The sequence below is a fragment of the Cyrtonyx montezumae genome, unplaced genomic scaffold (assembly GCF_038088225.1).
Source record: "Cyrtonyx montezumae isolate F1298 unplaced genomic scaffold, pur_monq_1.0 scaffold_6, whole genome shotgun sequence".
Taxonomy (NCBI): Eukaryota; Metazoa; Chordata; class Aves; order Galliformes; family Odontophoridae; genus Cyrtonyx; species Cyrtonyx montezumae.
The window spans coordinates 7,550,178-7,564,329 of record NW_027072067.1 but is presented as its reverse complement, the minus strand read 5'-3'; the positions used below and the strand labels follow the sequence as shown (position 1 = coordinate 7,564,329).

General features: G+C 40.5%; 1 protein-coding gene across 1 annotated transcript in view; it reads left to right on the top strand.

The window, feature by feature from the left end:
- Window positions 1-14,152, top strand: part of FBLN2 (fibulin 2) — an 83,727-nt gene that overhangs the window by 64,793 nt on the left and 4,782 nt on the right. The window contains exons 9-15 of the mRNA XM_065749253.1: window positions 3,745-3,879; window positions 5,530-5,667; window positions 5,988-6,131; window positions 9,399-9,527; window positions 10,052-10,177; window positions 11,511-11,627; window positions 12,422-12,550. Of these exons, the coding sequence (XP_065605325.1) occupies window positions 3,745-3,879; window positions 5,530-5,667; window positions 5,988-6,131; window positions 9,399-9,527; window positions 10,052-10,177; window positions 11,511-11,627; window positions 12,422-12,550 (918 nt within the window). The remainder of the gene's footprint in view (window positions 1-3,744; window positions 3,880-5,529; window positions 5,668-5,987; window positions 6,132-9,398; window positions 9,528-10,051; window positions 10,178-11,510; window positions 11,628-12,421; window positions 12,551-14,152) is intronic.

Genomic DNA, 14,152 nt, shown 5'->3' with positions numbered 1-14,152 from the left:
TCAAGTGTAGTGGAAGCTAATTTGATTAATTAATGTCAGAATCAAAAGGGACATTTCAAGGCAGTCACTTTCCTACAGGAGGTGAAGAAATTCAGAAATGTCACTGGAAGTAATGAGTTTAAATTTTAGCAAGAGACATTTATAATCTATATTAAAATAAGTTTTTGATGGTAAAGGTGGTAATGCACTGGAACAGGTTACCTGGGAAGTGTGTGTGTTACATCTGTGTCACTGCCTACTTTTAAGAACTGCTCCTTCTGGGATGACAAAGGTGCAGAGGCATGAGCAAGTGCTTGATGATCTCTGAGGGTTTATTCCAGCTGTATTTTCAGTGTAACCCTGTGCTTTTTATAGCAGGTGTGGATGTGGTAGCTCCAAGACACCTCATTTCGAGATCTCCAGTGTGAAAGTAATTTTTTTTTGCATTTCAGAAATCATTCTAATAGAATTCTATGTCTCCCTTTTGGTTGCAACATGTTGATACAGATTTGGAGGAGTGCCTCACAGGTGCTCACGCTTGTTCCAGAGAACAATTATGTGTGAACACATTGGGATCATTCTACTGTGTCAACCACAGAGTGATCTGTTCAGAGGGCTTTATACTAAGCAGGCATAGAAAATGTGTTGGTAAGATGATAGGTATAAACGGTTCACCACAGCATCATAATTCTTCATACTTTGCACCGCATTTAAACCATTTGTGCTAAAATTTTCTCTAGCCATCTTTGCATATGACATTTCAATATGAGTTAGTAAAAAACATATGTGCACCACTTGCTCAGCCACTTAACATCATGAGTTGTATGCTATTTGGCTTTTTCCTTAGCAATACATTCTCAGGATACAAATAACTTTGCTTGAAAATCATAAAAGTTTGTAATTGTGATGATCACAGCAGTACTGACAACTGTTAAACTAGAATGACTGTGTAGCAGTTGATCTCCCTGCACAGTGTCCATACTGCCAAATTCTCAGTCGTAGGAAACAGCAGAAGTTCATAAATAAAGCTAAAGAAATCTGCATTGGTCCAGGCAGTGGAAAAGATCTGTTCAAGGATGTTGAAATTTTAAAATTCAAATTAGTCCTCAGATAATTCTGGCACAAATTTATTTGCATAAAAGTCAAAGATGCATCATACTTTTGCTATATCATCCTTGCTATTTAAGTTCTTGTAAGGAACTAGTCTGTTTTTAAAAGCGTATTTGGGGGATTTTCATTTTCTTTAAGAAGCCAGGACCTGTGCTTATGAAACAATTTCTGTTTGGGGTACTTTTCCATAGGCCTGAGCTGCTGTGATGTTATATGGTAACTCCTGGAAAAATGGAGCACTTTGAGACCTCCTGTCACTAATGAAAGCAGTGGTGTCTGTAGCTACAATGTCAGGGTGAATTCATTCCCCTTCTTCCATCTGCGTCCTTCTCCCACTGTTTTTAACATTCTTTTTGTCACCATCACAATCTCAGTGTCATAGCTTCCATTTCTTTCCTATCCTTTAAAACACTAGGATCTCACTGTAGTAATGAGCATCATATCAAATGAGGATATGAGTGATGAAGTTTATCCAGGATCATAGTTTAGAGTAGAAATTTGACTTACTAGCTTCTGGGTTTTCCTTAAATTGACAAAATGGAATTAATCTTATTTTTAAAATAAGGCACACCAATAAGCGTGCAAAACTAACAGTATTGTTTTGTTTAGAGTAAGTGGCTGAGAGAACACCATTGGAAGGAAGGGAACCTGTTATAATATAATACTGGCTTGTGATGTGGTACTTACAGTTGGATGGGCTGCATGGTGTCTTGGTGGCTCTAACAGAGCCTGCTGCATGTACCACACTTCTGAGTGTAAGGTCTGGCAAGTGAGCAGCTGAGGGAGCTGCTTCACCTTGAGTTCTGCTTTTGAAGATCTTGCCATTAATCCCCCAGTGTTTTTGCTGGACTATTCATTAGCAATGTTTCTGTCCTTTTCTGCGTCTCTCAGCACTGTTTTGAAGCTAAGTTGATTCACCCTTGTCAGCAACTTTAGCAGAAGGTGCTGCAGAAGATGTCGCAGAAGATGCCAAGCACTTCCTTTCATTCACTTTCTTCCTTTCCTGTCCTCTACCTCATGACATTGTTATTGAGGTTCTTTTTGTGACTAATGTAAGGCACACCTCAGCTGTTGCTAATAAATGGAAGCTACAGCTCCCATTTGAAAAGCTGAAGATCCTCTTCTGCCTCACTAAATAATAAAGCTCTGTATTTCTCTGATGCAGCTCAATTCTTTAAGAGGTTTCCTTGTTAAACAATCTAGGAAATGTTGATGTTTCTCTTTCTGATGGCTAGATTCACCCCGTGTTTGCTCTGCTCTGTACATGGTTTCTGAAGAACATTGAACACATTCTCCCGATTTGTTCAACTGCCTCATTTGCAGCTGTATTTCCCTAAGGTATCCTTTTCCAGCTCAGCTGCTTTTATGCTCCATCTTGAACTGTTTCAAACACTGTGAGGAGAGATTTGTTCATTTGTTTGCAAATTATTTTTCTCATTATGTAACTACATTCTTTAGGGACAGGAGAAACAGCAGCAAAACAGCTGATAACCTTTCCTCTGTTGAGTTTCTTTTAGTCAAACTCCATAAGCTTATAATTCCTGGTGCATTCAGGAGCAGGCATTCAGAATTCTCGAAAGCCAGTCATGCACGATGAAGAGCCACCAGCTATTTGAGACTCTTGCACACACAGCTTTGTGTAATGCTGTGAAAAGATAGTAAAATATCTTTAGGGATGAAAGCTCCACGTTCCTTGGATCTGGGTTGGGGCTTTTTAATGAGGATTGTTTTTCCCGGAGACTTTTCCAGCACTCTACCTGCTGAAATCAGATCTATGAAAGGATGTAAATAGAAATTTATGAAGTTGATTTAACCTTCGGGGTTCCTCCCCTCATATTCTCATGTTTATCTGGTTACAATTACATGATTCCTTAGGAAGTGAGTCTATTCCATGGCTCCACCTGCAGCAAGGTGGGAGGTTTCACAACCTGTCTCTCGCAGCAGTTCCACACAAGCAGCTTCCTCTATCTGGCTAGAAGCAGCAGGACATAGCCTGACCTATGAAAACATGTTAATGAGCAGTCAGTGCTTTCACACTCAGTTATCCAGGAGGTTTCTGTCCAGTTAATTTGGAAGCCAATTATCATCCTTCTGCCCGCTGCTGTATTTCATCAGTTCCATCATAGAATCACAGAATGCCTTAGGCTGAGAGGGACTTACAGCTCATTGAGTTCCAACCCCCTTGCCATGGGCTGGCTGCCCCCCACCAGCTCAGTCTGCCCAGGATCCTGTCCAGCCTGGCCCCAAATCCTTCAGGGATGGGGCACCCACAGCCTCTCTGAGCAGCAGTGCCAGCATCTCACCACCCTCTGAGTAAAATATTTCATCTTAGCATCTCACCTAAACCTCTCCTCTTTCAGTTTAAAGCTATTCCCTCTTCTTCATCCCCTGTCCTGCACAGTTCCCTGAACATGTGGGGAGGAGTGAGGAGAAGGAAATCTCACTGCCGTTGTATCTCTCATGTTACTCTGCATTAGCAAAAGGGACTGAGACAAAACATCCTTCATCAGAACACTGCAGAAACGTCTGCAGAATTTGAATATCTTTTGCAATAAATGATTTGACTTGAGCTTTTGACTCCTTCTAAACAAGAGCAGGAAGAGGCAAACTTCTTCATAAATATGAGGCACTGAATTATTTAACCATTTCTTGTAGACATCAACGAATGCGTAACAGATACGCACACCTGCCAGCGGGGAGAACACTGCGTCAACACAGTGGGATCATTTAAGTGTCTCCAGGAATTGAGCTGTCAGCCAGGTTATGAACTTAAGGATGGAGAATGTGTTGGTAAGACAAGTGTTTTTCCACTGAAGCAATTGCTTTTATCAGAAATGGAAGGAGGGAGAGCATTTTATTGTTGCTGGTCTGTGATAACAGGATTGAACTAGAAAAGGCTGAACTTCGTGGAAATGTTTGGCTTTTAAAGTTGGTGCAGTACATTGACTTATTTGAAATAATTTCCAACAATAACTATAAATAATTTGGGAAATACAGGAAACCTTGTGAAGTGGGATTTGCACTGTTTTCAAAGTGTTAGAGTGAGATCTCAATAAAGGAGGAATTCATACTATGCTGCTCTGAGAAGCTCTGCTTTTCTCTGAAGGCATTGATGCTGTTTGCTGTTGGACTAAGTCACAGCCTGAATGGATCACGGGGCTGGCTCAGTGCAGTCCTTCCTGTGTTTAGGATGTCTGTCTGCATTTATTTACATTGTGAATGGTCGTGGGGTTAAGAAGTTATTCTTCTCCCTCCCTTCCCTCCATTCTGGGTCGGTTTGGGGTTCTAGAGGAGGAGCTAACCTCAGCAGCAATAGCATAGCAGAAGTTGCTCTGCAGTATATCAGTGTGCAGAAGACACGTGTGCCCTGCTTTCCAGCACAAAATGAGAGTTTTAATTGTTTTTACACAAAGGGCTTCCTGACAGCTGGAATAGGAGGTACCTAAGGAATGAACTTAGCTCCTGGCCTGTAGCTTAAGAAATAATCTGAAATCTTGCTTTATATATACCACTTGTAAGTACACTTTGGATTTCTTAGGCTGTCCCTGTTATATTCCATTAGATTCTATGACATATTAAACATTTATTACCAATATGACATATCTAACATTTGTTACCATTATAAATTGTTCTGTAATCCTAAAGTTAGGTTACAAGTTACAAAATTTACAAATTTTTTTTAAGTAGCCTTTAAATTAATTACTTACAAGGAAGACTGCAATTCCAGATCTACTCAGTGTAAAAGTGCTCACATGAGACTGTTCTGCAGTTTTATGAAATCCTGAATTCCACATTTTTCTTTATCTTAGTCTGTACATACAGTGGAAAGAGTTGCTAATGTAATCATCTTCTAGAAAGCTGATGATGTTTTCTTGTGACCCTAATGTTTGACTGAAGAGTTTGAATGGAAAGGGAGGGGTCCAGGGATTCTCACCTTGTCTTCTTGGAGGACGGGGAGTTCCTCATGTGTGCCAGTGTACAAAATGAAATCCTAACCCTGTTCAAGTGAGGTTCTCTTTTATTATCAAGTTAAGTGGAAGCTTGTTTATACCTAGAATTCTTGAGGTATGTAAATTTTAAGAGACTATTTTGCTTTTGAAGTAGTGTTGTACATGTTTTATTCATGCTCATTCTTAGTTTTAAACTGAGCCTCCAGGATTCAAGTCTGTAGATGTTTCAATATGTGTAGTTCGCAAGAAATGCTGTCAGCACAGTTGTAGGGACCTGCACCAAACCATGGCACAACCTGCCATGGTTCTGAAGCTGAAGTGAGTGTCGAAGGGGAAACACAGCTAACCCTCAACTCTCCCAAAGGCAGTTTTGGATGTTTCATTTAAATTTCGCCTCCTGACTCCCTTTTTGAGCAAAGGTATTATAAACTGGCTAGGAAATCCGTTGAAAATGACTAGTTACAGGTTGGTGTTGTGATCTACTTAACAGATATTGATGAATGCGAGAGAGGAACTCACAGCTGTAAAGTAAACTTCGTTTGTCAGAATACAGAAGGATCGTTCTACTGTGAGTCAAAGCAACGTTGCATGGATGGATTTTTACAAGATCCTGAGGGAAACTGTGTTGGTAAGTGTGACCAGTAGCACGTGCAGCAGTGCTGCCAAACTTCTCTTCCTTTTAGCCTGTCCAAGGGGTGTGCATTGACTGCATGTAATTTTCTTTAAGTCCTGCTGTGAACTTAAACATTGCTGCTCTTTTTGAGATACGCACACTTGCATATTGAATTTGAAACCGCTATCATGCGGACCTTCTTCAGCTTTTATCTTCAGAGAATAATAAATTGAAATGAACGAAGAGAAGTGACAGCTGGAAGAAAACAGACCTGCAAGGTTAAATAGCTTCTCTCAGTATTCTAATTCTTTTTTCTTTTTTTTTTTCTGCACTAGATATTAATGAATGCACATCTCTTCCTGAGCCATGTAAGCCAGGATTCAACTGCATCAATACTGTTGGGTCTTACACCTGCCAGAGGAACATGCTGACATGCAGCAGAGGCTACCACTCCAATGAGGATGGGACTCGATGTGTTGGTAAGATCAAGCTCCAGTTTCTGCCCAGGTGCCTTCTCAGAGGAAGAAGTACATTTAAGGTCTAAAATAACTGTATTGAGTTACTGCCAACTTCATAAATTTACTTGAGTGGGAATTGGTTATATGCATTTGCTGTCCAGGTGGCTCAGTGCTTTGTTTGCACTCCAGGATGCTTCACTGCTGCAGGGAGTTCTTCTGGGTACCATGAGTGACATTGCTTTTGGCTGCAGATGAGTTTTACTAACTTCCTTGAAGCCAGTAAATATGATTTATTTGCTTTTTAATCTCATTCTGCCAGTCAAATCACGATCCTTTGCTGTTTTGCAGTCTCTCACTGTAAACAGTATGACCTGAATCTGTGCATTGCAGCAAATAGGAGACACTGACTGTGGACTCAGGAGGGTAGTACGATGTGCATGTTCTCTGTGGCATTACAGGTTATCCCTATTCAAATCCAGTTGTGCACATTTAGGATAAATTCTAATTTTCTTGTGAAGAGGATATTGGAATATTCACCTAGGCTGGCATGCAGCATGGTACTGTCTTGTATTTGTTCCAAGGTGTGTATGGAGTTACTAACTCAGAATAGCATATTTCATATCTTATTAGCATTTGTTCCATAAATGAGCCCATTAGGCACAAGGGAGCTGAAAGCTTGATCATTGGTAGGTCTGGCTGTGTATGAATCTCCACGTCCTGTGCTGCATGGGGTAGGAAATGATAAAACAAGAGCTGGAAACATAAATGACAAATTAACATTTCTGATAGTGATGAAATCTTAATGATTTCTACTAAAGTTCCCTTTGAATAAAAGGAAGGACAAAAAATGGGATTTGTTTTTATGATTCTCCAGGTGTTTGGTGGTTGTGTTTGAGGCTGTCTGTTAACTTGGCCATGTCTAGTAGCCTGCAGTGAAAATTGCTGATAGAAGATAGAAGACCCCAGGAAAAAAATTTCCACTTTCTCATTTTTGCTTTTTATTATCCTTCATGATTGTTTCTCCAGGGCTATCCAAGCTCTCTTTTGCCAGTGAGAAAATGGGAAAAATTTGGAAGCAGGAGAAGATGAGGTCAGTTAACATGTAGCTGAGGAAGCTGAGAAAGCTTCCTAATACAGCTCTAGGGAGTTGCTTCCTAAACTTAGGACAACAGTGTTGTCTCATTTGCTGTCTTATTATACAGTAGCCTAAAATATCCTGAGCATTACAAAAGGAAGGTCCAATGGTCCCATCTGTTCCAGCTGCTGTGTAAAACGATTTCTTCCGCTGATTCTGATTAGTCCTGTTTCAGTAAAGACAATAGGGCTGGATACATTTGCTCCTCCTAAAGAAGTGTGATGAATCCAAAGGTTTTGGGGCTACCACTCTAATAACTGATGATACTTTTGTCTTTAGTTTACATGACTGACAGTGTTTTTAAGGAGCTTGTAGAAGGGTGCTGCTTTAGTTTGGGAAGACTAATGTTTGATGTTGATTGGTGATTTCTGCCATGTGAACTGTCTGCAGTCTCTGTCTTTCAGTATTTCTTGGTGTGACTTCCTTTGGGTAGGTGGAGAGCAAGGAGATGAAAATGAAGAACACGTGGCCCTATTTTCCCCTCTCTACACTAAAAGCTATTTTCATCAAGGCATTACAATGGTTAATTAGATTCCTGGTTCAGATTTACTCACAGTAGTACATTCATCATCTGGATGTGCCTCACCAGCCGAAATAACCTTCTGTGGTCATCTCTGTTTAGAGGATTCACCTCTTTTCAAAATGATCATTCTTTCAGATCCAGTAAATATATTATTAAAAGCTAGCTCTTATGTTTAACTGGAAAGTACTGTAACTATCATGAAATACAGCACAGTTTTGATGGGATAATATATGAGAACTAATTAAAGGCTGAATGCTGTGGAATATATACTTTTGGACAAATTAACAAAATGATGGCACTTAAGAATTCATTGCAAATAGAACTGCTAATTTACAAATGCTTATCTGCATTTAAAAACTTCCTTGTTTTGATACTAGCTTTGATCCTAGGAAAAAATTAGAAGACAGCATTTCAGCAGAAATGAGCCTGTCAGGAATCCTTTGCTGAGTGAGTGGCACTCTTGCCATCACCGGCCCCAGTGCAGGCAGGGAGTGCATTGGTTTGAAGTATGGAAGAAGGTATTTGCACCTCTCACTGTGGTTGGTACAAGCTCTGTTTCTCCAAATTCACGTTTCTGTGATAAGGGTCTTGCTCCCATTTCCCTATCATTTTACAGCAAGTGGTTGCTTTCCAGAGTTCAGGGGCATTGCTTGGTGAAGAAGCGTCCAGGAACCCTTTGAAATGAGATAGTGCTTGAAGTTATGAATTGAAATAGGGTAGCGACTGAAAGCTGCAGTGGGGAGGCCCTCCTGCCTTAGACTGCCAGCCCAATTAATTCTACATGAGCGGTGACTTTGATTGTCAAAGTAGCTGAAGATGTGGATAATAGGAAGGAAGTGGGATCCGATGGCTTAGGAAATGGCAGTACTCAGAATACACGAAGAAATACAAGTTTCTGTGAGTTAATCACACTTTCTGATGCTTCTTGTCACAGATGGTTACAGAGAATTGTTAAATACTGATGAGCTATTTAGCCACGTTGTGAGTCTTGTAAATCAGCCTGTATTGAAAACTCTCATCTCCATCTGTGAGGCTTTAAAATGAGATTGGAAGTGGCACATGTGAGTGGAGAAACAACTAATTTGTTGGTGTTGGATTTCAGATGAGAAACCATGAGGAATATAAAAATGTGAGTTGACTGAGGAAAGAAAAAAGATCAGCAGTGTGAAAGAGCGAAAGGTACACAACAGAAGCAGGACTGAAGGGACAACTGGAGTTGAAAACAGCAATTGCTTTAGTTCAAGGGATGAGCAGAATTTCTGGCTGGTTCTTGGTTTGCTTTAAAAGGCTTGTGGTGATTCACACAATGGCAGAGCGTCAGAGCAGGGTGTTTAAATGATATGGTGTGATTTACGCTGAAACGCAGAAAATGCTGAAAAGCTCCATTGTGCCTAAAGTTGCCACTTTCACTTTTCAAATAACTTATTGCTTTTCAAAAGTTTGGCTTAGAGATATGCAAATCTGACTCTGAGAAGAACTGAGTGGGAAAAACAGTGTTCTACCTGCTCTGTCAATTAGACAAATCGTATACTTTCTGTCCTTGTTATTTACTTCTGGTTTTGTTTTCTTTCCATAAACTGTGACGTTCAGCAAACTTTATTTAAACTAATTGCTTTCTCTGATTCTGCAGATGTGGATGAATGTCAAACTGGTGTACACCGCTGTGGCGAAGGACAGATTTGTCATAATCTTCCTGGGGCTTATCGCTGTGACTGCAAGATGGGCTATCAGTATGATGCATTCAGCAGGAGCTGCATTGGTATGTAAGGCGCAAGCTGAGATGAAACAACTGATTGATTGAGCCTTGGACCTCAAGGCAGTATTTAGCACCATTGTAGTGTGCAGTTATTAGTTCTGCAATGCAGTGCCTCAGAAGATAATGGATTCAACTCCAAAGCTGTCGTAGCTCAGTCAACCAGCTATTTAGAGCTCTGCCCCTCTGCAGTGGGTATGGACCAGGTGTCCTTGGTTTAGTTTGGCTGCAGGTTATCAGTTAAAGTCATCTGCAAAGTATTTTCCTGCAGGTTATGCTTCTCCTGCTGAGGAAATTTGTCTTTCTGAAGTCTTCACAACTTTCTTCGTAGCAGACCATGATAGAGCATTTTGTATTTTATCACTACTATACAGCAATTAGAGCACAAAGGCAAACAGAAAAAAATCTGAGGTTGCAGCATTTCATGCTCTGCAAATCAATCCCTGTCACAAAATATATATATATATCCTGCATCTCTTTTAGTGCTTTTGTTTCTAAGTCAGTTGTATATTTACTTGTTATCTTGTCAGATATAAATGAATGCTGGAATTACCCTGGCCGCCTGTGTCAGCACACGTGTGAGAACACCCCTGGCTCCTACCACTGCACTTGTTCTTCTGGTTTCCACTTGTCTTATGATGGAAAGCACTGCGAAGGTATGAGACTTGTTCTCCTTGAGGATGAATTTGCAGTGTGATTTAAGGAACTCTAGAGAAGTTGAGGTGAAATATAAATACAGGAAGCCTATGATGTTTGCATGCTGAAATTTTAGGCACTGAGTTAAACTTTCCAGCTCAGATTGGAGAGGACACATCATTGTGCCTTGTACTTAGCCAGTCAGCAGTGCACCTGAAAGTCTTCCCCATAGCTCCCACGCAAGGATTGTTTCCCAAGAGCTGAGCAAAGCTGCTAGGTTTGGTCAAAACTGATCCAACAAATCCTTACAAGATAGACACAAGAAGCATACTGGTTACCTTTTCCTACCCTGTCTTCTATTTACTAACAACTTATTGTGCAGCTATAATCTCTTAAGCTTCCGTTTTTTTTCTCAACGAAGTGATAAGTGATTGGCCATTGTTCAGCCTTGGCTTTTGGACATCTCTGCCTTATGCAACACAACCACCGTTTAGAAGCTGTGTCACAGTTTAAGCAGTTGGGCTTTGGAAAACTTTGGAGTATTGTAGCAGAGGGCACTGTGATTTTAATGCATACCAAGATACTCTTCTCAATCTAAAGAACATCTCTTATGACAAACCTTTGAGTATATGGGATTTGGATGCATTGCAACATTTACAAATTATTTGATGCTCACTGCAAGTAAAACTTCTCTTAATATTTATTTTCTTTTATCAAAAATTTGAAGCTGTTGTAAATTTCTGTTTTTACAATGGATAGGAGTGCTGCAATTGAAATGTTCTAGTGGCACATCTATTGTTCCACAGTCACTTTTGCTGTGAATTAAAAAGCAACCAAAAATTCTGTAGAAGCTTTTAGATCCCATTTAAAATATTTCAGCTGAAACAAAGCTTTGATTGTTTCATTTTGTTTCTTCAGTTTCTTCTTTTCCCTCATGTACTTTTTCCTTCCAGAGGAGAGAAAAAGGAAAGCACAGTAATGCTAGAATAGGAGACATTTCATTCAAGTTTTAATGTAAATGAAACTTAGTAGTGACAAAAAATAGTTGGAATGAAAAGACTTATTTGTTTATAACCTATTTTTAATTAACTGTAGCATATTAAGTTCAAAAGTAATGTTGGTGTGTGTGTATGTGCTTACATTGGCATATACATAAATGAAATTCAGGTGTTTCATACTTCCTCCTGTTTCCTGGCTTTCTGCCCAGGGAGCAGACACATCTTCTTGGGACAGATTAGTTTATCCTTATCCATTCTGTCAGAAGAATCTGATAGCTGATCTTAGAGATAAGAAATAGTGGGAGATTCTGTTCTGAACCAATAAGGCAGTGTCTACGTTTTTCTTTGGGTGCAGATGTGAATGAATGTGATACAAGTCCCTGCAGCCAGGAGTGTGCCAATGTTTACGGTTCCTATCAGTGTTACTGCAGGCAAGGTTTCCAGCTAGCAGAAGATGGCCATTCTTGTAAAGGTAAGGCTGCTGCTTTTTCAGGTCAAGTGAAATTTGTATGCTCTCCTTCACAGTAAGTGCTGTATACATTTCGGCAGCACCTGATGCTGCAGGTGATGCTTGTTAACCCCACTTCAGAAATTGCAAAAGTAACTCTTGACTGTTGGAAAATGCAAGTCATTTTCATGCCCAGTTGGGGCCAGAAGATACCTGTGCAACTGTACAGCCAGTGATGTCATTGTTTCGTGGGGCTACAGCTTACACCTGAAAAACATGGGACAGGAGAAGGGTTTATTAAAGTAGCATCAGCTATGACTGCTGTCAGCTGAGACTGGATGGAGGCTTTCTCTGACTTCTGCTGGTGAGTGAATGAGGAGCTGAGTGATCAGAATGGAGAAAGGAAGGGTTTTGCTTTTTTCTCTTAATGTTAGCAATACTGACACATGTTTTAGAGAGTCTCTGTTTAAGAAATGGTGAAGAAACCCACAGTCTTCCAAGCACAAGGAAGCTCCAAAAACAGTCCTAGAGGATGAATTGCCAAGGTACCGAGGTGGCATTTTCAGACCCAGACTTACTGTGACTTTCCATGAGTTTCTGGAGCATTTCAATGTTTGCTGTTTCAGAAGGCACCATGAGCTGCACTAGAGCAATGGCAAATCTTCATGGTTGCATTCTTCTTTAAGAATATGTTAGAAAAGAGTCATATACAACCTTCCTTGCATTCTACTGCTTTTTCTTTGAGATTTCTTTTTCTTTTCATATTTATAATTGCATTTTGTTGTTTTTCTTCTTGTTGGTTTGTTTGTTTTCCCCAGATATTGATGAGTGCACACAAAGTGCAGGCATCCTTTGTACTTTCCGCTGTGTGAATGTTCCTGGCAGTTACCAGTGTGCTTGTCCTGAGCAAGGATATACCATGGCAGCAAATGGAAGGACCTGTCGAGGTAAGGAGGACCTGAAGGGTCTGAAAGGAGTGTGTCAGGAAGGTTTAATCCTTAGAATAATCTAAGATATTAAGATTATTTAATTAAGTCTCTATTTTGGATGTTAGCCATTGTTAAAAAGCCAGTATTTGACAAAATTGCCAGATATTGGTATCAACAATATCATTTTTTGCCTATGTTAGAGAAAAATGGTGAGGCAATTCAACTGTAGTTGGGAGCTAATTATATAAATTATTCCTAAGGGAATTCACATTGTCACCCAAACGGGGCCCATCTGATTGTTTGAATGGGCAGTGTGGGCACGTTGGTTCATCAGATCTGTTTTTTGTGGAGGATCCAGATATGCAGATCTGTGGCTTCAATAAAAGTTGTGGGTTTTTGCCCCAGAAAACTAGGAGAGTGAATGCAGGAGCTGCAATGGGGCTGTGGACATCCTGAAGTCTGACACCTAAGCTTGGCGTTACTCAGTATTAGTGTAACTGGCATGTGTCCTCCCCTCCAACACCCATTGTCTCCAGATTCATAGAAATGCATGCTGAGTGCCTTGTGTTTTTCATCTGCTGTGCAGCTGTCTGTTTTTGAAGCAAAAATCCCCCGTTTCCAAAGGATGAACTGGCTCTGTAATGAAGATTGAAGATCTGATTACCTCTATGTACTCTGTGCACATTCCTGCATTCAGTTACACTCACTACCAGGCATTTCCTGTTCTTACTTTTTCAGGAACCCCTCATACAGCATTTGGTTATGTATCCCCTATGCTTAAATTCTTCTCTTGGTGGTAACTGCAGTGAATTTACACTGTGTAAATCACAAATGACGTGAGCTTACTTGAACCTGCCTTGGGACCAGAGAAATGAACTGAATGACAATAAGAATCCTCCCAAGCTGTTATTGTTTTTAATGTGATTTTGAGTAAGACTTTAGCATCCACCTCCAGTTATATCCACATGCATTTGTATTCTTATATAAGTCACCTTACAGAAAACCTGCAGCTGTCACTTTCCACAGGCTTTTCTGTTTGCCATTAATGCTGAGTGCTGGTGTGCTCGTTGCCACCTCAGCCAGCTCTGAGATTGGAGACTAGGATGTCTTCCAGATCTAACAGTGTGAGTCACTGCATTAATCTGCCAGCACAGCTCTCCTGAGCCGGAGGTACCCAGTGTGCTCCTGGCACTAGAGGTGGAGGAAGAGCATTGGCCACATGGACAGATTAGACTGCACTTGTGTTGACTGTCGTGAAATCTTCACTGCATGCGCACCCACCAAGGGAAAGGGCTTCTTTTACGTAGACCAGCCCTGATGAGTGAGTTAAATGGTAGCACATAGAAAACCTTTCCAAAGAACCTGGTACATTCAGCCTCCTTACAGCATGAAGTTGGTCTGCTTGAACTCAGCAGATGTGCAGCAGCTCTGTGGATGGCTGGGTAAGCTGCCATTTCATCAGGCACTGGAAAGAACACTTGGATATTTGCCATTTTTTTGCAAAAATAAACACACAGTGCCGACTTCTGAGCTCTGCAAGCATGTAGTTACGAGTCTGGGCAGGGTTAAACATTGAGGCCTCCTGAAAATATGGTCAGAAAAACAGTCTGAATTGATGTC